The 23,485-nt window shown below is 33.1% G+C and overlaps 6 protein-coding genes across 13 annotated transcripts in view; 4 read left to right on the top strand and 2 right to left on the bottom strand.

Moving 5' to 3' along the window:
- Rbm13 (RNA-binding motif protein 13) overlaps positions 1–23,485 on the bottom strand; it is a 181,049-nt gene that overhangs the window by 51,013 nt on the left and 106,551 nt on the right. The window lies entirely within an intron of this gene.
- LOC143354893 (uncharacterized) lies at positions 7,231–8,981 on the top strand. Of its 3 annotated transcripts, none has more exons than XM_076789263.1 (3): positions 7,231–7,583; positions 8,025–8,187; positions 8,262–8,981. In XM_076789263.1, the coding sequence occupies exons 2-3, from the start codon at positions 8,041–8,043 to the stop codon at positions 8,403–8,405; spliced, it is 291 nt and encodes a 96-aa protein (XP_076645378.1). In that variant the 5' UTR covers positions 7,231–7,583; positions 8,025–8,040; the 3' UTR covers positions 8,406–8,981. The 3 variants fall into 3 exon arrangements, with proteins under 3 accessions (XP_076645378.1, XP_076645377.1, XP_076645376.1); XM_076789262.1 differs by lacking the exon at positions 7,231–7,583 and adding an exon at positions 7,639–7,959; XM_076789261.1 differs by lacking the exon at positions 7,231–7,583 and having other exon boundaries at positions 7,639–8,187.
- Tfb5 (transcription factor B5) lies at positions 10,382–12,135 on the top strand. The gene is made up of 2 exons (XM_076789530.1): positions 10,382–10,520; positions 11,844–12,135. Exons 1-2 carry the CDS (start codon positions 10,486–10,488, stop codon positions 12,028–12,030), a joined length of 222 nt encoding a protein of 73 aa, XP_076645645.1. The 5' UTR covers positions 10,382–10,485; the 3' UTR covers positions 12,031–12,135.
- Positions 10,530–13,285, bottom strand: LOC143355060 (meiotic nuclear division protein 1 homolog). The gene is made up of 5 exons (XM_076789528.1): positions 13,031–13,285; positions 11,554–11,785; positions 11,380–11,485; positions 10,753–10,899; positions 10,530–10,691 (listed from the first exon to the last, which is right to left on the bottom strand). The coding sequence occupies exons 2-5, from the start codon at positions 11,778–11,780 to the stop codon at positions 10,554–10,556; spliced, it is 618 nt and encodes a 205-aa protein (XP_076645643.1). The 5' UTR covers positions 11,781–11,785; positions 13,031–13,285; the 3' UTR covers positions 10,530–10,553.
- Positions 12,106–12,952, top strand: LOC143355061 (zinc finger HIT domain-containing protein 1). The gene is made up of 2 exons (XM_076789529.1): positions 12,106–12,247; positions 12,328–12,952. Exons 1-2 carry the CDS (start codon positions 12,106–12,108, stop codon positions 12,648–12,650), a joined length of 465 nt encoding a protein of 154 aa, XP_076645644.1. The 3' UTR covers positions 12,651–12,952.
- Positions 13,482–23,485, top strand: part of Ipk2 (Inositol phosphate kinase 2) — a 34,794-nt gene continuing 24,790 nt past the window's right edge. The window contains exons 1-3 of one of the 6 annotated variants that reach the window (XM_076789522.1): positions 13,482–13,769; positions 14,171–14,249; positions 14,888–15,088. In XM_076789522.1, coding sequence (XP_076645637.1) covers positions 14,216–14,249; positions 14,888–15,088 — 235 coding nt within the window. In that variant the 5' untranslated portion in view covers positions 13,482–13,769; positions 14,171–14,215. Of the gene's footprint in view, positions 14,250–14,768; positions 15,089–23,485 lie in introns of all 6 variants that reach the window. The other 5 variants (XM_076789526.1, XM_076789521.1, XM_076789527.1 and 2 more) reach the window with 5 other exon arrangements.

Genomic DNA, 23,485 nt, shown 5'->3' with positions numbered 1-23,485 from the left:
TAAAACATTTCTCGATTTCTCATGATTTACATTTACATTTTTCTTTATGATCATCAAAGCATCAGTTCCAATAAATTATTACTAGTAGACTCTGAATTTTACGCAATTATGGTAAACACGAATTGGAATAATTTAAAACAAAACTTACCGTTGCATATATGTGAAACACACATCTGTGATAAAAATGAGTGTTTAGAAACAGCACCTTATTATTCCCAATATATTCAAGTTACTAAGAGAGAGGAAAGACATTTCTGATTAGCTGCAGCTTGTAATTAACGCAGAAATATTTTATTTCGCACAAAGATCCGTGTCCAGACAAGAAAATTATGCTACCCCGTTGATTTTAAATTGATAAAATTAATATTAGCATTTTTATAAAGCCGTGAATCGAGCAGATAAATGTTTAACGCGATATCTTTGCCCGGAGAATAATTTTGCTGGTTAGATTGACGAAGATTGCGGTTATAGCGGAATTATAAATTGCCGGCCGTTCTCTTCCGGCTACACGGCAACGGTGAATCTTACGGTTGACCGTTATAATCAGTATTTAACGTGGTATCAAGCGGGATAGATCCGTAACCCGAAACACTGTAACGGGTCGAGCGCTAATCGATGCCGGATTAATAGATTCGTGTTCCTCGAATGGACATACACGGCCATGGTATTATCTTGCTCGTAAAGGAGTCCAGTATCCGCGAGGATAATCGAATAGAGGATAATCGATGGTATCTAGATCAAAGCGGATATTCGTAATGAGTATAGCCTAAAGTAGAAACTGCAGGTGGAGTCCGCGCCGATAAATAGTCATCGAGACCGATTAATCATATTCGGGACAGAAAGAAGTCAGATTTGTAAACAAACCTCCGTCCTACGCGCAGCGTCGACGATTAATCATGCTACGTGCGTGTGTCTTTGACAAATGCAGAACGACTCTAGATTTTTTACTGGCGCGATTTATGCTCTTGTAAAAATAAAAAAATAAATTACTCGACGCTGACAGAACTTTCGCTCTGAATAGAAACGTGAACTAATTTGCTAGATCGTTATCTATAGGTTGTGATTCATGTGCGCTTCAGAAAGCGGAGTTTCCATGTTGCATCATTTCGCGAGAGCCTCTTGCACAATTTTCATAATAGGATAATTAACGGAGTGTGAGTGTTCGTGCGTTTGTAAATTTTTAATCGTATTTCGCAACCAATATGGAATTATGAGCTTATTTCCTAGTGTTCCAGAGCCTCGTGTTTGTACTGTTCGTTGAAGGTTTACTTATTTATTAATGGCACAACAGAAGCCATTGCTCCGGTAACAAGCTCCAAAGATTGCCCCGATGACAATGGCTGCCTTTATTTCCTTTTGTAACGACACACAGGGGCCGGTTTACGTATCTCGTATCGCATCGCGAATGAAATTCATCCAATGCCGCGACGTTGATAGACGAAGTTTATATTAGGAAAGTTTTTATGTTTCGTACAGGCCGGAAACGGTTATATAAGTCCACAGTTTCCGCATCGGGCCAGAAACCCGGCACGACAGCATATCGTGACCTGTTCGTGCAACACAGCAACAACGCTTTTCTGTTCGGCAACTTTAATCTTGTGTTTTCTTAACTGGCTGTTAAGCCGATGACAACATATCAATCTCACGCCAAACACTCTGTCGGATTCTTGGTTCTCTGTGTTTCTAGAATACTGGTCCTTTATAAGTCTTAGAATCCTTGATATTGTATTCCTAAAAACCCTTGAAATACGAACCCTTTTTGTACCCTATTGTACCTTTTTGATCTTTGAAATATCATTTTACGCCCTGAAGATCGTTACGAATTATTTTTATTGAAAACCCTTGTAAATGCAGATCCTTAGAATTCTGACCATTTTGCATTCTGGAAGCCCTCAGAATTTTTCTCCATTGAGAACCTTTGGCAGTACAAACCCTTTACATTCGTAGGACCCTTGAAAAATTCCGACCATTTTATATCCCGAATGGTCTCAATATTTTTTGTATTCGAATCCTTTTAGGAATACAATTGAAAAGCGCTTGAGAATTGTGTTTGTTGAAAAACTTTGTAGAATATTGCTTTCTGCATTCCCAGAAAGCCTTTGGGATATTGGTAATCCTTTGCAGTTCCCATGGAACTGAATTGCTAGTACTTTTTTATTACAAATGGGCTTGAAATGATGGTAGAAAACCTTGAGAAAAACCCTTTGGACGCCCACGAATCCAACGACCATATTGAAAGATTATACAGATGCAATTTTATCCGGAATTAATTGCAGAGAAAAATCCGCGGCGGCCCACCCATCCCCCATCTGGTACCGCGAAATCGCTCGCTTAACTTGAAATATCAGATGACTAGTTACATCCTGAAGTACCCATAGACTGCTACAAGCATATTACGATAACTTTTAATACACCTATAACAACTTTCGTTCTAAAGAACTTCTTTAAGACCTTAATTTAGCTCAGTTTCAATCTCCGATTCATTTTTCATAACTCTTTTTATCGCATTTCAATTAATACTTATAAAATTCTCCATTCTACAGTAATTAAAATTTTAAAAGATATGTTATATTCCAACTTGACAAAACTACTGTTTATAAAATACTGCAGCTACCCATTTCTTTGCTGTTGAGTCAATAAATTCTCGACTACAATTGAGTGTTTTATCCAGCGACAAAAAACTGAAAAGCAATAAAATTACCGAAGGTGGCCCGCATTAACCGCTCCTTTTATAAATTCCACCTCGTTCCACGCAGTCCTTTTTAAACATATTGCTCGTAATTTGCGTAAGTGCTCGCAAGTACTCACCAATGTCTGTGGCACCGGGTCACCCAACCGAAGTTTTGCTCATTACTTAAGTAACGAGCACAATTTACGATTGTCCGGTTGTTTGCGGTCGATTGTGCAGCAAAACCATTCGGTTTGGCTGAGAAATGATCAACGTTCGACGCGGGGAAAAAAACATGTGTGAAACGTAATCGATCGCCAACGACACTGTTTAAAAAATTACAATCGTTCAAAGAAAAGGGGCGAGCCGATTAGTGATTGGGCTATCGCCCAGATTAATTGGAAACCCGATGCAAAGTGGGTCTGTGTGTGCCACTATAGTAATTGACAATTTCACACTCGACCGTGGACGGTAATTAAACTGCCACGCGTGTTGCAGGGATGCGTCAATTCTTTTTTTCCCGCGGTCAAGGGATCTTTTGGAACAAACCCTTCTGGTTTCGTCCATTTGAACAATTCGCTCTTTTTCCAACCACAAATTACGTGGACAGAGGTGGGAGAACATCGAATGATCAGATTCCAAGTTAGACTCGTTGATTTTTTATTTTTTAACCGTAAAAATACTGAAGAAGTCTAAATGATTCTGATATTTTCTTTTACAAATATTAAGATTATAAAAATGTTTTCTTAAGAATTTGTTCAATGAACATTATAATAAGAATCGGCATCTGGGTAAATCCACGCTTGTTTTTAGTGCTCGATAATTTTAGTATTCGACAACAGAATATAACTTTCTAGAAAATTGCATAATTTTTGCTGGGGTCATAAATGCTCCACAAAATAAGTCAACAATTGCAAAAAAATTCAAGTCATAAAAACAAAAATCTCGTTTACGACGTTAATACTAATCAAGAAGGATTTACGTGTTAGATAAAATAATCTGATAAGAAGATCCCGTAACTGCGAAGTTGCAGATATCTGAGGAGCAACGGAGAATGAATCATGACCGAACAGGCGACGTTCCATTAAACGCTTACAGCAAATATCCATTAAATTATAAACAGTTCGGAAATTTAGTAAATGGAGTTTAACACAACGATTTTATCTTTAATCGAATAAAATGCTGAGTGAACAAGGGGAAAATTCTGTTTAAATTTCCACCTGTATTGAATTTGTGACCAACTTCTAATGAACACTGCACAGATGCTGTGGAAGATTAAAACATTTTTATTTATTGAACAATCTGGAAGCCTTGGAAAATTGGTGTCCAAACGTAAAATTCTTTCTACATTTGCTATTCTATCTTCTTATAATTATTTTATCTTGAATTGAATTTCCAGAAAGATGAAAATTAGAGGAATGAAAGGAGTGTATTGTGAAATTTTTCTAATAGAGACAGTTTACTGCAAGTGAACAATGATTCGGAGAGAGTTAAAATTTCAATTTTTAATTATTTAGCTCCTTTATAATTTTCTAAGAGCCAGAAATTGTAGAAATAAGTGCACTGTGAAATGTTTATAATAGCGACTAATCACTAAAAATAAATAATGATTAAAATTGTAAGGAGACCAAAAGGGGTCCAAAATTGGAGAAATAATTCTGTGATGATAAAGATGGTTTAGCGAAAAATTGGCGTGAGCTAAAAAAAGGTTCGAGGAGCCAAAAAGAGGGGAACTATGGAATAAGACATCGGAATACACGAAGTTCGTGGAAACACTAAGGATCCTCACAGCCGGTTCACATGAGCGGGATCTTTGACGCGAGGCTGACACGTAATTTCCTCACCTTCTTCCTTCATTTTCGCCGTGTAAACCCAGGAAACGGAGTAAGTTTCGACAGAGATCTCGGGCACACCGAACCGTTCAAACTTGTTCGTTTCACCGTGGAATCGAGCGATTCATTCTGGATTTCATCTTCAAAATAATCTAAAGAAGAGAGCTCTGACACAACGCGAACGATTCGACGATTCTCTGCTGAAGAATCGAGCTTTAATGTCTTCTGGTAACGAACTGACGCTGACGGAACAGACAGAAAATCTGGAACACCTTCTCTCGATAAAAGTAAAATGATTTTCTTTTTTTTTTTAACGATTGACGTTTGAGAATGTTGTATGATTCTTTGAAGTTGAAATTTGGAATATGTGGAAAATGAAACGAGTTATCCGAAACACGGTTGTTATCTTTCGCTAACACCCTGTACATTCCGCAGACAAATATTACGCTAACAGGATGGCATTGATACAGATGACATTTGGATGCATCTCTGATAAGATTTCATTTGCATATCTATTCACTGTCTGCATGGCGTGCACGTGTAATATACGCGGCCCGCTATCTGCTAATGAATGTGACGAAGATTGAAGAGTGTTTCGTTAATTACGTGCACACGTGGCGTAACACTCGCTACCTGCTAGAATTGAATTTGCATTATTTGCTGCAGTTTTTCAAGGATACTGCAATTCTCATATTTGCGCTGTCCGTTCGCAACCGGCACGCCCTTACTGGAAAAATGTTCTTACCAAATAGCTAATCAAAGGAAAATTACAGACATACAAAATGCAGCAAAAGAAATTGCTCAATTCGATTCCTAAGGCCTGTTTAATGCGTATAAATTTTTAATAAAATTTTACAGAGCTGTACGAGTCCGAAAACGCCATTAAGGTTTTATTATAAATATTTTCTGAAGCAATGGAAATGCACTCAATGAAACTTAGGAAATATTTTATTGTAAAGGGAAAGGAGAAAATTTGAAAGTTGTACAAGCTATAAAATATCATTAAAATTTTACAATGATTACCTTCTAAAAAATATAAATGCAATCGATAAGAAAAATTGCATTTACTGTTAGTAATACTAAAAAGTAAAATTTATTAGGTCACTATTAGAAAATAAAGGAGCATTGGCTGCAATTGGTTAACATTTATATCCAGATAAAAAAATCAAACAGTGAGGAATAAAATAAAAACGATTCGAGTTATCTTTGTTTGACAATCTCTACTGAAATTAAAGTCGAAACAGAAACAGACAGTCGAAACTCATAGACAACACGATCAATACAAACCCCAAATCCGAATACTCAACATTATTTTGTCATCGATTAAAAATGTCAGCGGGAGGAATGAGTAATAAGGCTCATATCGAATTAGACGAAACTAATCATTTATTGAGTGTGTGTATATTGTATACAATATAATATAACAGTTCGAGCATGTATTCGAGTAATTGAAATCATCATTCGACGTTGCTTCTCTGAAATATAGTAGCCTCGTTAATCACCCTCGAACGGGCTAACTGAAAACATGAATGGATGAAAGTTCGCTCATATTTAATATACAGGCTAAATCATCACGATGCACTTGTTGTTTTAACCCTTTGCAGTCGAAGCCACTTTAACTCCGAAACGAAACATTTCTTCCGACCTAGAATATTTCCCTTCCGTATATATTTTTTCATGTTATATAATACTGAAATATTTAGTAATTTATTAAATACAAAGAAATTAAATAATGTAAAAGGGTTAAAAATTAAAATAAACTTACGGACTGCATTTCTTTTTCTTTGGTTAACGCTAAATCTTTACTGTACATCGTACAAGTTCTGCGCGTACACTCGGCTTGGCGAAATAAAAGAAAACTATAAATCGAAGAGAAGAAAGAAGGAAAAGAAAGAGATGACCCGTCGACCCTATTACAATTCGTATCAAATCTACAGAGAACTGGATTCAACGCAAACACAAACTGAAGGTAGTTTCAGTTGTCAGAGGACCACGTCGACTTACAACGTGACCGACAATAATACCAACATACTATAATTCACTTTGTAACGCCCCCGCGGAATTTCATATAGCTCAACTATATCATAACAATTGTGCACATTGAGTAATAGTTCGACTTTGAGATCGTTGGTTAATCCTTAAGCGTGCCTTAGCTATTATCTCCTGTACCCATATAAAATCACATACGACTCTCAGTTGTCATCGGCGTCGTCATCATCGTCGGATATATACTTCTTCATGACCATTTTCCTGCGATCACCTCGATCTTCGCACTTTCTTCCTTTCAATTTTATCTTCATTCGTATACTCGAGTTGGCATCCGAGCCATTATCAGTGTCATCTTGAAATAATAAGCACAACAACTTAATAATAAGTATAACTTACGCGTAAAAAGAAACGAAAGTACACAGGAGTTTTCCGTTCTGAATCAAATAAATTAAGCAACGTCATGGTATATAATGCACTGCTCGCATTGTTTCGAGATGTTCAATGTACATTTTGTAGAACAGCGTTGCGCAAAAACGGTCCACTCGCGCATGTTTGTTTGAAGTATATCGAGTGGACAACTATTCTGCATATTTATCTTTTTTTTTTAATTTTTTATTCTCTTTTTATATGTTCACCCAAGATTCAGATATTTCGTCCCTTCTCAGTGAGTTGGTAAGCCAAATAAAATGGCGGTACATCCCTATAGAGTTGCGTGTAAAAATGGAAGTTTTCTACATCGTATTTATTAAATTAACGTCGCGAATAATACGTCGTGCATTGGTCGCGTTTGTTTTTTGAGACGTTCAATACGTTTTTTGTAGATTAGCGTTGCGATAAAATGGTCCACTCGCGGGTTTGTTTAAAGTATACATCGATGGACAATTATTTTCCAAACGTGTCATTCTAATTGTTGGGATATTATTTTGGTAGAGAAAACGACTCGGATAATACTTTTAACTCTATAATAAATCGCAACATAAAACTAATATATGGTAATAAATGGACCATGGACCTGAAGGACGGTGCATAGTTCTGCGGGGTTGAAGCCAAAAACGGAAGGAGAGTCGACCTCTAATACGTCCTTCAGCCATCTTGTAAGCAAATCTACTGGAGCCCTCTGTAGCCGTTTCAAAAGTGACGTGCTTGTAAACAATCTTTGGTTACTCCAATTTTTGGTTTGCCATATTCATTTGCTTTCACCTACGTTATGCTTTGTTAATTATTTTAAAATATATTATTGTTTGGTACGATTTATAAATTACGTAAGTAGCATTAAAATTTCAAGTATTATAGTGAGAGTATTGTATTTGAAGCATAAAAATTGTTATAAAAATATAAATTCTTAATAGGTTTAGTGATCACCATTGTTAAAATTGCCCACGTGCGCGATTAAAGGCTGTGTGAATAGAACTTTGAAGAAGAATTCTACACAGGAGATAGAGGAAAAGTTACGAAAATCTCTTTTCATAGGTAAGCATGAAGGAAATAAGGGTTTCACATAAGATAATTTCTTTTATACTTAATTTATTTCTTAGGCTTCCAAAAAGTGGCATGGGACGCCAATTATGGCTAAATAGTTTGGGCTTAGACGAGTCGACTGTACCTAAAGAGTATGTGGTATGTTCAGATCATTTTAGGAGCCAGGATTTTGATAGATGCTTAACATCTACAAGGTTACAACCACATGCTATATCTTACGTATGTAATATTTTATCATGGGTGCCATATTATGCCTTGTAAAATGTTTTAAAATTGGTTATTTTTAATTAAAGGTTCAAGTTTTAGAAGATATAAGGGAAAGAAAATCAGTCCATGTAAGAATGTTGTCTACTGATAAGTGTACATCTATGTCTCCACAGAAGATATTCCACACACTGACTAAACAAGAAATGCGGAAGCAGCTAGCAAGAATGTGAAGTGCACATCGGAATAAAGTGAAATTGCTTCAACAAAAACAGAGAAGATGTACCAAAACAATTGCAAATTTAAAAACAATTGTGCATGTTTTAAAGAAAAAAAATTTATTAGAAGGCGAACATGTTGAGGCACTGAACGACATACCATCCTTTGATTTACAACTTTTTCAATGAATGAAAAAGAAACCTTCTAAGCAGTCTGTTAAGCATATTTATTCACGTGAATTAAGATTATTCGCTTTAATGCTACATTACTATTCTGCATATTCATATGTACGGGAAAAATTCAATTTGTGTTTGCAGCATCCAAAGACTTCGTATAAGTGGTACAGATCAATTAATGGGGAACCTGGGTTCAAAAAGAAGCCATTAGGCACATCACATAGTACAAAAACACTATACAGGGTAATTTGTTTGCGACTCTGATTATGGACGAAATGGCCATACGCCAATAAATTGAATTTGATGGTGCCAAATTCAATTCATTCCAGTATCATAGAGCATAGCAATAATAAACCGCTATTGTATAATCATAGGATACATCTAATTAAATGTATTATAAACTATTATATTAAAGTAAGAGTGCATTATATTTGTAAGAATAAGTCAAGTAGTATAACTAAAAGGCATTATTATAATAAACTAGTTTTATATTTTAATTTTGCTTATAACGACGTAATTTCTCTGCCTCTTGAATGTCGTTATAAACGGACTAGTTACAGATATAAAATATCACGAAAACATGTAATTTTTAAATTTACCGCGGTATGACATAGATGACAGCACCAGGTTTGCCTACAAGATGGCTGAAGAACGTAATAGAAGACGACTCCCCCACCCTTTTTTGGCTTCAACCCCCCGCATCTATAAGACATAGTATGCACCGTCCTTTAGGTCCATGAGATATACTTATAGACCCGGCATAGATATAGTTTCTGTATAGGGAAGCCGAGAATCCAGTGAAATAAAGATCTCCGAATTTGTGACGTCACAAGATAATTCCTAAGATAATTTCAAAATGGCTAACACGGCAAACCGACGCCGATGCTACGCCGCCACGCCATTATGTACACATTGTCGATCACAAGAAATAGAAACTAAATTGAATGTTATTTCTTCCCTTAATGATTTCAATAGAGGACAAATCATATATTAATATTCAATATTTAAAATTTTTCAACAATTTTGAATTTCATGTACTCAATTTTGCTATAAATGCATAAAGATCCGCAGCCTAATACAAATAACTAATCACAAGCGAGGTAGATGTAAATTATGTAAAAATAGCAGTACTACCTTAAAATGTTGTAAATGTGATCGATTTATATGTAAAAAACATTCTGTAACCTGCATGATATGCGGAAGTTGTTAATCTTCAGATTCAAATATTGATTCCTAAAATAGTTAATATACATATAATACAATTATTACTTCATCCTTCATTGTAATACCTTAATAAAAAAAAAAAAGAATAAACATTTGTATCTTAAATATACTTTATATATTGATTATTAAATGATAAATTACAAAATTCTTTGAAATTATCCTGTCCATTCTTTCCGTATACTGTGTACTTATAAGTACGCCCGCTGCTTCCCGCCCCCCTCCAGCCATAATCCAAGCCAAACCTCTGTGGCCAAGCGTATGCACTGTGAGCATAGTTAACACCACCATTATATAGTTGATGTTGGCATAGTTTATACATCTTTCGAAGTTGTGACATTACAAATTCAGTTATCTTTTCTTCAAGGAAAATTATCTGTACCGTGTCTATAGGTTACATGGTCTAAGGGTGTACCGCGACGACACCATTTTTCCTTTAACACACAAAACCGCCTAGCGGCTGGTCAAAATACTAAGACAATTGTCACAAATATCAGGGCTTGGAGACGGACCCTTGAACCGGAGAGGTTGAACCATCTATTCTTCTTACTCCGTGCACTGCACTAACCAATTCATATTGACTTTCTTATCTAGTTGTGTGACGTAAGTAAATTCTATGGCTATGCAATGTGTGCATTGAAAGAGTGTCGAATGCATATCGAAATTTTGTCTTTCTTTCCTTTTTCAAAGATAAGTCATGGTAAATGTTACAAAAGGAATTTTGGTTGAATGGTACGTACATTAAATACAGATTAAATTATTTTTTCATTCTTTATAATCTAAATCATCAGGAATATTAAATTGTTTATTAAGACTTTTTTCAGAAATGTCAAACTTATTTTTGCACCAACTTTGAATAGCAAAAATATTGTCTGTCCATATATTAGCAGCTTCTTTATATTCCTACAAAACAATATATATGTAAATTTTATTCAAGTTACCATAACTTTTAGTAATATTATACCTGTGCTTTTTCTCTAAGTTTAGCTGTAACTTCTGGATCAGCATCACTAAATTTAGCAATTTGATTTTTTAATTGATCCTCTTGTGCCTTTAGCTCTTCTAATTCATGTAAGAGAACTTGGCGTTCTTCTGTATTCTCCTTTCCTATCTGTATAAGCCATGTGAAATATAATATAAAATGCAAGAAAAATTATGACCATAGTTAATGGGTTTAATCTTGTTTGAAACTTTAATGTCTTAACACTACGTTGGCAGATAAAAAAGAAGGTATTTGGTTAGTTAGTGATTTCCTCTGACAGATTGGTGGTATTGTATGATAATGTAAATAAAATACCTTCATAATTCTATTAAAAATCAACATATGTTTAAAAAAAAATTATTTATGTTTTTCTATACATATAGCAATAAAATCGTAATTGAGTCAAATTGACTTACTCCGGCAATCTAGTGTTAATAATAGGTATACAATACATTAAAAAAACTGCAATATGCAAAAGCAGAGAAGTGGCAACTATATTTAATTTTATATAGAAGTTATTAAAGATTTATGTAATATATTACTGTGAACTAATAATTCATGCAATTAGAATTTATAGAACAAATTTGTTTGTTGCATCATTCTTATTACCTGCTCTTTGGCACAAAGTTCCTTTAGTTTTTGACGTTTAAATTCTGCCTCCACTATTTTTTTAGAAGCTTCCGATATCCTCAGTTCTATGGCAGTTATGTTTTCTCTGCACAAAAATTTTTTTACTTAATAAACAATCATATTTGTAATAGAATTGATAAGCCTGATTCTTACCCTGGAAATGTCCAGAAATATACAGATGTACCAATTTTCTCGGATCTTACTAATCCATCATCAACTAATGCTTGGAGTATATCTTTTACAGATTGTGCTACAATGCCTTTTTCTTTCGGTGCAATTTTTTCTAATTCTTTCAATGTGAAAAATTCTTTCTTTTCATAAAATATTTGAAGCATTCTTGCACGTTTCTCGTCAAGAGAGACTCCTTTTCGTTTCGACATTTTACCTGTGCAATTCAAATAAAATAAAACCATTACATTAATGCCTATTTACTATGTTCACAGTGATGCAGCTATGAAGGAATTTCTTTTACATTTGGATGAAACTTTTGCTTTAGGACGAAAATTTATAATTCAAGACTTGGACGAGAGACACCTGTTTATTTCTGCTGATATCTTAGATACACTACAAACAAAAGTGGATGATCTCATGGATCAAATATCATTTCCCCTAGCAGAAAAAGGAATATAAATATTAGACAAGAGATCCTTTTCGTCTACTTTAATTTAAATCTAGAGACATACATCAAATAATATATTCTACATTATGGCTGCACGAGAATCTGGCAGAATAAAAGATGCATATCAGAAGAGAGTACTCGATGAAGCTGCTCGAAAACGTAGACAAAAGAAAGCATTGGAAGCTTTGGAGCAAGACAATTTTCATGATGATCCACATGCAGATTTGGGTATGTATATAACACGTTTCACAAAATTCAATTTGTTTTAATATTATAGTTTTAAGTATGAATTATTTTAACTGTTTCAGTAATGAGTAAAAAGGTTCCAAAATTTCAAGAAACATTAGATAACAGAGGTGGCAGAAGGAAAAAAACTAGATCAGCAGAATATTATAAGCAACGATTTAGAAAAACCTTTGGTCAATTAGTAGAAGAAGATCTTAATATTAATTCAAATCCTCCAAACTATGCTTCTGCTCAAGCACCACCATCACGCTTTCCTGAACGTCACTTTTGTGCAGTTTGTGGATTTCCTAGCAATTATACTTGTATTCCTTGCGGTGCTAGATACTGTAGCATGAAATGTTTGGGTACTCATCTAGACACAAGGTGTTTAAAATGGACAGCTTAATGAGAAAATACGTGCTTTGTACAAATTAGCCAGGAAAAAAACTTTACATGTAATTCATAGTTAAAAATATAACATTAAACATATTATTAAGTTTTTGTACTAAACATTAAAATTTTTTAATTAAAAAGGTATTAAGTATTAATTTATATTATAAGACACGCCTATTGTAAATATAATAGTAGTGCTACCTAAAATAAGATCAATATGGAAAATAAATTTAATTATTCTCCTAAAATAATGTGTATTTCTTTGTTGTATGGTAGATTTCGTATTAATTATTAATATTTAATTTCACCTTGTAATAAAAGTTACTATAACATGTAAAACAAATGAAAAGGCTGAACGCGAAATAATAACACATTAGATGTGCGAAAACATACCTGTAACTACGAACGTAAATCTGTTGTCAAACAAATGTATATAAATATTTCAAAGAATGTTAGTGACACTAAATATTGCTACTTTCTTAATTGTTTCATGTTCACAATACTGCATGGGTAATCGAAAAATCTATTACGATCATATTCACTCCAACATTAACAAAATCATATTTTGAAATTGTATAGATAGGTTATGACGTAGTCGGACTCAAGAACGGAAAAATTGGTATTAGATAGACTGGCCACCTGTCAAAACCGATTGTGAGTAAGATTCGTAGTAACCAATCTAAACGCGCGTGTGTACGTTCAGTTTGGTTGTATGTGTGCTATGGCGGGAAAGATGTTTATTTTATGAAAACACACTGATACATATATATCGGTGTAAATCAACATTAGCCCTCTAGCGGATTGTAGAAGAATCTTCGATGTGTGACGAAAGAGACAGCTATAGAAAAGTAGGAAGACGTTTAGTGGAAGGACGTGTGATCATTCAGAATTATGTGAAGTTTAAAGTCGTGAACACAATCTTAGTTCCGCCTAATATACGGACGGCTTCGAACAAAATTGTATACATACACGTGAAAAGTGTTGCGATTTTGAGCACATTATATTGTGTTGTTGTGAAGGGGCAGATTATCGTATAGGTTATAATAATAGATAGGCATGTAAAATGTCATAGATGTAACATTTGTAAAAGAAGAGTGGCTAATAAATTATTCTCCTGTTATATCCAATAAATGTACGTATGCCTCGTATGAGTTGCATTTTATGATTCTTTCGATAGTTCAAAATATCAATTCCTAAAATGTAACGAAAGTTTCCTCATGCTACTCAGTCAACGTATATATTAATAATTTGTAGCTGTGGATTAATCAGGTAGCAAATTGTTTAATTTCACTCTATTAATAATTGTTTTTGTTAATGTTACATTTTTAAATGACCGACGGACAATATAAATTGTTGGTAAAAGCGCGAACTTAGAGCATTCAATTTTCACAAATACACCGTGCCCTCTATCAGTATCCACCAACATTGTACTGCGACATTTGAAAATATCCGCGGGAAATATTCGTTGTAATCTACTTTGCATTTTAATTATCTAAAAGCGCTCCGAAAGACTGCATCCATTATGTTATTCAGTGCGATGTGAATTTACCTGTGATAGAATTAATGCAAAGATAAAGAATGCGGGTACGCGAGCAGAAAGGAATAATTGAAGGTAACACTGTGTTTACGAATAGATTTATCGAAATAGTTAGAGATAGAAAATTCTTGTGAACAATACATTCGCATATTTTCTACCGAAGGTAACAATAAGATATTTATAATTTTATAGTTATTGTTTTTTTCAAAATCTTTTCTTTTACGTACGTTTATATTTTGATATCGAAAAACAATGACATTCTACAAGTATTAAATTTAAGACATTTGATTTTTAGAAGCCTCTATAATCTCATAAAATGTAGCCAAGTAAATGTCAAGTTACAGTTGTTGCATGAACATTTTTCAAATTTCCTTTACGTTTTACTCGGTTTTTATCAACGTTAACGTATCAAAAAGTATCACACTCAAATACCTGAAAGAAAGAGGGCCTTTTACAGATATACACACACGCATGAACAATATGCCATACTATACACCGTCATTGTACTAATGCAATAGTACTCTAATCCCTAATATTTGCAACGTGCTTGTAATGTGCTCAGTTTTTCTTATGCATTGGTATTTGTATTTATAGGCGGAAATAAAACAACCGAAGACAATTAGAATAAGCTTTCATGTGTAACCGTCGGTGGTGGGGGTGGAGTTTGCAACGAAGATAAGATCTTTGCGTACGGTGCAACTCTTTAATTGCAGAAGTTAATTACTGCGTGCCGCACGGTGCAATAACGATGACGACCTTAGACTCGCAGTCCGATAAAACTTTATGTCATCTCGACAAAGTTCCGAGCACAGAATTTGCGGAAATTTCATCCGATTGCGGATTCCACGATACGATCAGTCTATTGGAGACTCAGGTAGCCGGACATCCGTCCAATGACAAACGCCGTACCATTGGTAAGCACCATTTTGAATTATAACACTAGAATTATCGATAATTTACGTTTACGTATTTTTACCGAAAACAAACCGATTTATTTAATGTGTAAATCTAATATTTTTTCAAATAGCACTGCATAACATTGGTTTCATCGCGAAAACAATTTTTTATGCTTATTCGTGAATGTACTTTTCATATTTACAGATTTTTTTATACATTATCCACGAACAAGATTTATTTCGAACATTGTTCGCTTTTTTTTAACCTTCCGTGGGGCGCTATTGTATTGAATTTAAGATTTGTAGTTATTGCCTTGCCGTATTATTTGCTTTACAGTTACAATAATTAGAGCTTCTTTGTTCTGAACAATTTCTTAATAGAAAAAAATTTACACTCGCTTAGTTGATAATTCCTTTTAAAATCTTCATCGCGAGTCTGACTCGTTTTTATACGGCAAGGGTAAGAATAAAGTAAGGATGAGCAGTGTTAATAGCCATTTTATTATTTTACGTAATCGTTTCAATATACCGCCGATTGCGTGCAGGATGATCCCCTAATCACTTTTCTATTGAAGAGATGAATAATTTTCTTATTTTTTAATAATTTACATTTATTTTTATTTTGCTGTACAGTATGCTAGATAGAAATTTTGTCAATTCGGAAGTGCAAAATAATGTGCACCACCATTTTCCGTTCGATTTTTCAATTATTTGCACAGAAGCAACTCTGATGCTTTTAAATCATGCTACATATTCGAATGGTCAATAGAAATTAGAAGCTTGCGAAATTATGCGATTTCGAGAAATATAAATTATTTTTACTAGTCGCACCGTTGTGAATGTTTCCATTTTAATTTTCCAAAGAATTGATTTTAAAACTCTGAAACAAAAATTTGGAGGCATACAATATAAAAACGCTATAAACCTTTTAAATGGGAAAGTGACTTATAGGCCACACGATATTTCTATATTGGGTCCGATGGAAGATTAACGCGATGATGTCTGCGCCAGTCATATATGGGTGGCGTGATTCTTCGTCAATTTTTAAAAATAAACTTCTGTTGTGATGTATTTCAGTAAATCCAATCTTATTAAGATTTGTAGAAACTAAAATGGTTTGAAAAGTAATCGGCGTGATAATCTTCAATTCTGCAGTGTCGGCCTTACTAACTTCATGTCTTTAATACTACTCCGTGTTGATAGTGCTTTATCACTATTCTTTCGGAGAAGTGACGTGATAATGTTTACTTAATATTCTATTAGGCATTATATATATATTCGATTGTAGTGCTAGTCGAGTTTTTGATAATGTATTAATATATTTTTCCCTGTTGCTCCGTTGTGTAATACCTAGGAATTTGTTACAGTCATATCGAAAATACTATAGAACATTTGTGAAGGTTATCTTGGAGATATAACTTTTGCAGAATATTTTATGGCCATTCGGTCGATCATATCCACGCCGAATTTAGTGTTACTGCAAGAAGCATCTGTTTCAAATAGATATTTATTTTTTAACATTTTATTTCTGTACGTGGCGTACTTTTATAGCATGCGAGAATACAATTTCGAAAGTTGCATAGAATATTCGAAAAGGGAGACATGTGTCCATACTTTGGGTTTTGAACATATCTTATTTCCTCTAAGAACGGCAATCAAAGTAGTTTTTTCAGTTTTCGATTTTGTTGCCAGTGATGCATGCATATGATCGAATTGTGAGATGTTGAACAATTAAGCAAACGTAACACACAAATCTGATTTCACAATTTTTGCAGAATTTGTACGTTCTGAAATACATTTAGGTTTCTATGTAACTGTGTTTCTAAAAATTATTGAGACTTTTCCAATATTTTGTGAGAAGTTTTTGAAATTTGATTTGTATGCTGTGAGAAATCAAAATGATCGATCTTGATATATTTGGATGTAATACACATATGTAAATGCTAGACGAAAAAAAGGAGAAACATAGAATTAATATAAATTAACATATAAACATAAAATAATCATTTAATTCAGTATAATTATCATATAAAATTCATTAATTGTATGGTTAAATAAAAATAAAATATTCAGAAAATAAGATTTACTAAGAATGACGAATTACTATAAGATACCATCAAACGAGTCAGCTTGCTTTATACTTTTCGGTACATCTATTGACAAAACGCTTGAACAAAGAAACGTTGAAAGCAGTTTCGTTAACTCGGCTACACTTAGCAATTCGATCATAAAATTACTAATATAAAGTCTGTATCGCTTTTTGTGATATTCACTCCCCATACCTTCCATTGAAACCGGAAGTTCGTCACGAGTTACAGTTTAACGATGGCGTGACTTCAGCTAAACTGTCGATTGTTAGTATCAAGTTCAGAAGATAAGTTAACTTAACTACTATGGGTTCGAACGAAGCCTGTACACATAAGCGTATAAGTTTTTCTACGAAGAAAAATGTGATAGCGGAACAAATTAAACAATTTGGGCGGGGAATGTTAGATAACACGTTATATTACAATTTGTATTTGGTTTATCCGAATGAATCAATTTTTTATTACTCTTTGAAATATATAATTTAATTTCCAGTAGTTTGAATACTAGAGATGAAGAAAAATTTTTCGAGCAATAAATGATCAATAAAAATTGTATAATTCAATCATTATTTTAGATGCTTCAGTAATACAAACAGGAATTCACTTTTTAAGCCAAAGCTTTTATCTATATTTGCTTAATGATAGACAACAAATTTTTTACTTTCATTGACTATCTCTATACTTTATCATTAATACAATCCTGCGTTAGCTGCATGGGGGAAATGTTTATCTTTTGTTTTTTTTAAATGAAAGTTTACAGATTTAACTAGTCGAGTTTTATTTTATTATTGCGTTATTTACAATATTCAAAATTATTGGAAATATTATTTATGATAATAACAACGACATTCACGGTAATTTTCCTTGTCCTGGATTCAGTTGATTGAACGTTTTCTTTGATCTTTTTATATGTTTATTTAATGATTTTTTATCATTAGAGCATAATAAAAAGGATTGTTCAATTTTCGAAATATTTCGTACAATATATACATATTTTAATATTTATTTTCTGCTAAATAGCTGTTTAAGAAAAGCGTATTTATATTAACTCTCCAATGGACGGATTTGGTCTGTAAGAACCATGAATTGAATTTGTACTGTTTTAATTTTTTTTAAATTATCTTATAATTCCTCAACAAATTCTTACTTTACTAAGAGTAGTTTTGTGCAATATTACAATAATAGAATTCTGCAAGAAATACTCTGAGTTTTTCGAAGAAATGTCAACGAAACCCGGATACTTTTGCCTCGTTACGTTAATATGGCGTAATTTATAATTCCACCAAATAATTTATTTTTTTCGTCCATAATGATCGAGGCCATGTAAACCCTCATATTCTGCATACAACTTTTCCTCTGTCGATACTTGAGGGTGTTCGTATTTTTTTTGCGTTAGAACCATGAGGAAGCTAATGATCTCAAAGAAATAATTTTGACTCTACATTCTATGACTTATGGAAATAAAAAAATTAACTCTAAGCAGAATACCAAGTTCGCACAACCATAAGTTGCGAACCGAAATGCACTCGGGCGTAGTAGCTTGACAACTCGTTGTTTGAGTGTTAAATCGTTGAGCACGAGCGAAAAGCTTATAAACCGCATAAGTTGCATAACCTATTGTGTTTTTACGACAAAATAACATGCAACTGTAAGAATTTTAAATTTTATACAACAAACCATTTTTCTTTCTCACAAACGTTGTACAATCTTGTAAAATTTGAAAGTTCATACATTATATTATTGCAAAGGTATGGATGATAAAAATGCTAGTAACAGATTTTTAGTTAGATTCCGTTTAAAAGTTATCGTACAAATGAAGAAAAAGTAACGTTTCTTCGAATTACGTAAAGGAAACTGTAGTGGCTTGTAATATAAGGAATAATGCATGTTTAATTGATGAATGAAGTACAGCTTTTCTCGTGATCTTCTTTGTTGGTAACCGATTTGATGATGCAAGATATGAAATGCACAGGATGTCTAGAACTCAACCAGTATGTTCTGGCTATTGCTCGTAACGCGATTTATCAAATGGCTGCGACTATGGTCTGGCACTTGAAAGGCTATGTCGAGCAATGTATCTGTGTCCTCACAAAAAAAAGCATGGATCTGTTTCTATGCAGTTTTCAGTCTAATAACAATGTTCCTCTGACAAAAAGGAGATTGAATAAACTGTTAGTCAGACAGTTAATTAGTCTGATGTTATATTTCTAGTAATGCGTATTATTACAAATCTACCTTCAACGTTTTCTAAACGTCTTATTTGGTTTTGTTTTTATTGGCAAAATTTTGTTAGTCCCAATGGACTTACCAATGTAAATATTTCTTGAAAATGTAATTCGTCAATTAATATTAAAAATTAGAATGAACGTCGAACGTGCGATTTTCGCAGTTTGAAAGTGACTAGGGTAAGGGACCAATTACTGCGGGAGTACCAATTACTGTGCCTATATTAATTATATAACATATACTAACTGATTTTAAAGAATACAATTTAATATCTCTTTTTTAATATTTATTATGCTTTAAAAATAAGTATAATTAATATAGGCACAGTAATTGGTACACCCACGGTAATTGAACACCCACCTTACCCTAGTTCTTCAAATACTGAAAATTCATTTGGATAAAGAGATTTTCATTGATTTTGTACTGAGTTTAAATATTCCAATTGAGTGCGATTATGTTATACATAGAATCCTTTCCCGGCTCTCCACTATATGTACATCTAGTCCACGTGTCGGACGAGAACTCGTGACGCATAGTCAACAAGTATGAATTGAATACACAACGTATTATCATCGGTCAATTTTAGTGTATTGAACGCAAGGTTAAGTGTTACTATTACAGTGAATTATTAATGGCTTTGTTATAACTTGTTAATAAATCATGTTTTTATTTAACGCTAAAAGTACAGAGGAATGTAACTATTGTATAAAAGATCATGTTGCTTTTCAAAGTTAATAAGACTTATTATACAATACTAGGTGATATACGCCCAAATTAATATGTATGTCCAGTAATTTCTCACAGAAACATGTTTACGATCTCAGTAACTGTGTGAAATAAAAAATCTGAAATCCGCTTTAATTCGGCTATGGTTGTAGTATTATTTCTATTAGGTCGTTCTTTATTTTTATGTCACTTTTTACGCTAACGTTTTAATATTAGTTTACACTGACAAAATTGATTGGTTTATTAAAGAACTGTAATAGTTGACGATATTTAACGCTAAAATAAGTAGACGGATCAAATGACTTTTAGTATACTTTAATCATTTCTAAAATCAGTGTTCGCTTCCCTTATTTTCTATTTTGTAAAAAACCGATGTTATCGCATTTCTATATTCGTACAAATATCAATTATTGTATGTTAACATATAATATGGATATCTTTTGCGTTCAATATGCAATTAATTTTTTATAACAGATGCTTAATTTGTCCAATAAAATACTTTTTGTCAGGGATAGTATACATAAAATAGGGAGTGTAATCAGGACGGTAATATAATTATTTATAGAGTGTCGAGAGGTGCTTATTGTGTGGCCGACTCGAATTTCAGTTTGGATCTACGCTGCGGTCGATTTCGGACGATGACATTTTCGAGAGTATTTCTAGTATCTCTTTGATGAATTTATTGTTTTATGCCTCGGATATGGCTGAAAAGTATTAGCTGACATCCTTGGGAAAGTCGCCCTAGTCGTACCGCTCTCAATGGTACTTGAAGCAGCGTAAGCCCACACATAGCTCTAAAGAGCCTGTGCCACTAAGCCTAATTTGTAGGTTCTAAAAAAATACAAGAAACCGAGTGTCAATTTCTGGTGTTGACGTGTTTCGTCTATGGGCGCTGTTTTCTTGAGAAACCTCCTTACTGTGTTTTCTCGGCTGATGCTCCATTTTTAATACTTTTGGTGGAGAGAATTTTCGCCCCCTCACCTTTCTTTATTCATGTTCGTTGTTAGGCCAGCCGCGAACTAGAGTCAGAAGTGGACACGAGTGAAAATCATAATCAACCTCTGTTTACATCTGTCTATACCGTTCTTCACATCATTTTTTAAAATTTGTACAGTTATCTGAAAAAACCCGATTATTTTTAAAAATTTTTTAGCGTATAAAAGAAAAAAGATTTTAGTGTATCTCAGCAACTCGCTAATTGCATTTGAGCACTGACACGACATAACATGTATGCTAAGATTATCGATAATTTTGACTGGTAGTGTTGGACGTTTCATGACTTTAATTATTTATAATAATATTATATTGTTGTTCGAAATAAACATTTTTTGACTATACCAATCTACGTACACTACCGTTTATAAGTATAGAGATGTCTACAATAGAAAATTATTGGAAGTTTGAAAAATGTCTATTTAAAGCGATGTTTTGTAAAATATTCGTAAATTGAATAAATCTTGAATGATCAGACGTAGGAAATCTAAATTTTTCATTAATTTAAACATTCGTCCGTTCAGTTACATAATTACTTCTTCAAGCAATTTTGTGTAACATATGTTCTATTAAAACAATGGAGACATGAAATTAGTTGTAAAGTAGTTTTGCAACAATTATGCTTGAGAGCTATAAGTTATCATTTTCTAAAAAATAAAGTCAATTTCATTCTCGCAAATAATTCAGAACTGGCTAGAAAAATAAGTTTGAAGTAAGTTTTTGTAATTTTATGAACTTTACAGCTTTGTGTAAGTATTATTCATGGGTTTTCAAATTCATTAAATATTTTTAGCGGTTAAGTTAACTGTTTTTCTGGAACATATTTAAAATAAAAAGGTTTATATCCACTGATTGTGATCATAATGGTGAGAATTAATATTTTTCAAACATGCCAAAACATTATGTGTTAAAAATGATACAATTATAAACCTTATTGATACTTCAATTAAATTTTAAATGATTAAAATTAAAAAAATAATTCGTAAATATTGTTTGCAAATTTTTAAGCTATTCTTCTAGCTGATTTCAAGTCTTCGGGCGAATGACATTTACTTCGTTTGTAAGAATATCGAATCTTCTAACTTTCAACCACTATTGTTTCGAAACCAATCCGGCATTTGGCAAATTCGTTTTGTTTGTGTACAAGCAATAGATAGACACTAAGGTTATGTTACATAGTCTATCACGTTGACAGTTGCGTCACTGATATCTGGCTAATGGAATTATTTGACCAGATTTGAAAACATTTTTATGCTAATAGATCGAGTATACAAAATTTGGTTACAATTTGCCAAGTGCAAGAACATTAAAAGAGTAAACAACATCGGAAATTTTACCTTCTCCGTTTTTGTTTTACTATTTAAACTGCTTTGAACTTATCTAATTTTTTATTAAATTTAATTACATTTTTAATTTAATAAATTTAATTTATTACATTTCGAAGAAGAAGAAGAAGAGTAGAACGTTAAAATAGTAAAACGTATGCATTGCAATACTTTATTTTCGTGATAGAAATGGCTTCAGAACGTACACTGAAATTATCATCTCACGCAGAAGGATCTACACGAAAACACTTTTTACATTTCATTATATCAAGATAATATCTACTAACTTGTATAATTGACGAAAGATTAAATCTTTTATCTTTTCATAGTAAAAACTGACGCACTTTGATAAAATATCTCTTTGAAATTTGTATTTTTACTTTCCTCTTATTTTCAGTTACATTTCCGTTTAAAATCAACTTTTTGTTCATTATCTACATTTTACTATAGTCTTGTCATTCTTCAAACCAGCTTTAGCAATTGGTATTATACATCTCCATTTTGGACAATGGATGTTTCATGTTATGCATGAAGTGACAGCTTCATATGACTTGACTCAATAATTGTGAAAAACAGAACCCAAAATATACCTTAAAAATAGTTTCTACTAATCTATAGGTCCAATAGAACTTTAATTGGGGAAAAAACAAAATGCGAAATAAAATAAACCTGAATCCGTCCACTCTTACCATGCTCTGATTGGTCCGCGTTTTTCGTCAACAACTCTTTCGCAAAACCGTGCAGAACATTTTTGCAAAGAAAAAAGTTTCTTCAAATCACCTCAGGAATCACCTTTCTCAAAGAAGTACAACATTTTGGGACATCCTGTATAAAAATCAGAACAAAAGAAAAATTTCTGTACCACCTAAACAATTTCGTATACATAGATCTTATTCATTTTTATGAATATATGTATTTATTTTGTATATTCAAATTTTCCGTATTTCCTAAATGCACAAAGATTTTCAGTTTAGTGGTAGCAGTAATAGACGACGATTTTCATAGAACGCGTTAACGCGTTTCCTATTAGTTTAGTTCAGCACTTGGATAAACAGTAT

Source organism: Halictus rubicundus, chromosome 6 (genome assembly GCF_050948215.1).
Source record: "Halictus rubicundus isolate RS-2024b chromosome 6, iyHalRubi1_principal, whole genome shotgun sequence".
NCBI classification, from domain to species: Eukaryota; Metazoa; Arthropoda; class Insecta; order Hymenoptera; family Halictidae; genus Halictus; species Halictus rubicundus.
The sequence above is the reverse complement of the archived record's forward strand: the minus strand, read 5'-3'. Positions and strand labels throughout refer to the sequence as shown.